Raw genomic sequence first — 522 nt, 5'->3', positions numbered from 1 at the left:
TTATACTCGGGGCTGAGTCTGTCAACAATAAGGCATAAGTAAGAGTATTCCTCGTGGGATACTGTATGCCCTTTATTCAGGCCAAAGGAGTATCGCTTGGTCAGAGTTCCCCGAGCTGCGCTAGAATCCAAGCGCTCATATTCCCTCGTTCCCGACAGCGAGGCCCGAGACGCCTGCCGATCTGTCGGGGGGTCGCTGCCAGGGCCGGCGCACCTCTCGCCGTGGCTCCTGTCCTTCGCACGCAGGTTCTTCTTCGGCGTTCGGCAGGAGGGGGGCCTCTACTTCGACCAGGACAACGACCCGATTGCAGTGAGCGACCTGACTTTCGCCGTGCAGAAGTCGGGGAATGACTCCTTCTGCGCCATCATGACCAAGGGCGGCATCGTCGAGAGGCGCTGTCGTCGCGCGCGAGGCAAAGCCATCGCCATCTGCGTCCTCCGCTGAGGACGCTGAAAGAGGCAAGGGAAGGTCGGACTCAATCTGTGGGTGTGAGAGTGTGCGCAGACACAGGTTTGGTTATCA

The 522-nt window shown here is 59.4% G+C and overlaps 1 protein-coding gene across 1 annotated transcript in view; it reads left to right on the top strand.

Annotated features, from left to right (window-relative positions):
• The window catches only part of LOC119588439, a 6,326-nt gene extending 5,835 nt beyond the window's left edge, over window positions 1-491 (top strand). The window contains exon 4 of the mRNA XM_037937108.1: window positions 159-491. Coding sequence (XP_037793036.1) covers window positions 159-444 — 286 coding nt within the window. The 3' untranslated portion in view covers window positions 445-491. The remainder of the gene's footprint in view (window positions 1-158) is intronic.
• Window positions 492-522: the final 31 nt, after the last annotated feature.

This window comes from Penaeus monodon, chromosome 23 (genome assembly GCF_015228065.2).
Source record: "Penaeus monodon isolate SGIC_2016 chromosome 23, NSTDA_Pmon_1, whole genome shotgun sequence".
NCBI lineage: Eukaryota > Metazoa > Arthropoda > Malacostraca > Decapoda > Penaeidae > Penaeus > Penaeus monodon.
Note: the sequence above shows the minus strand (reverse complement) of the source record. Positions and strands in the feature narration are given on the sequence as shown.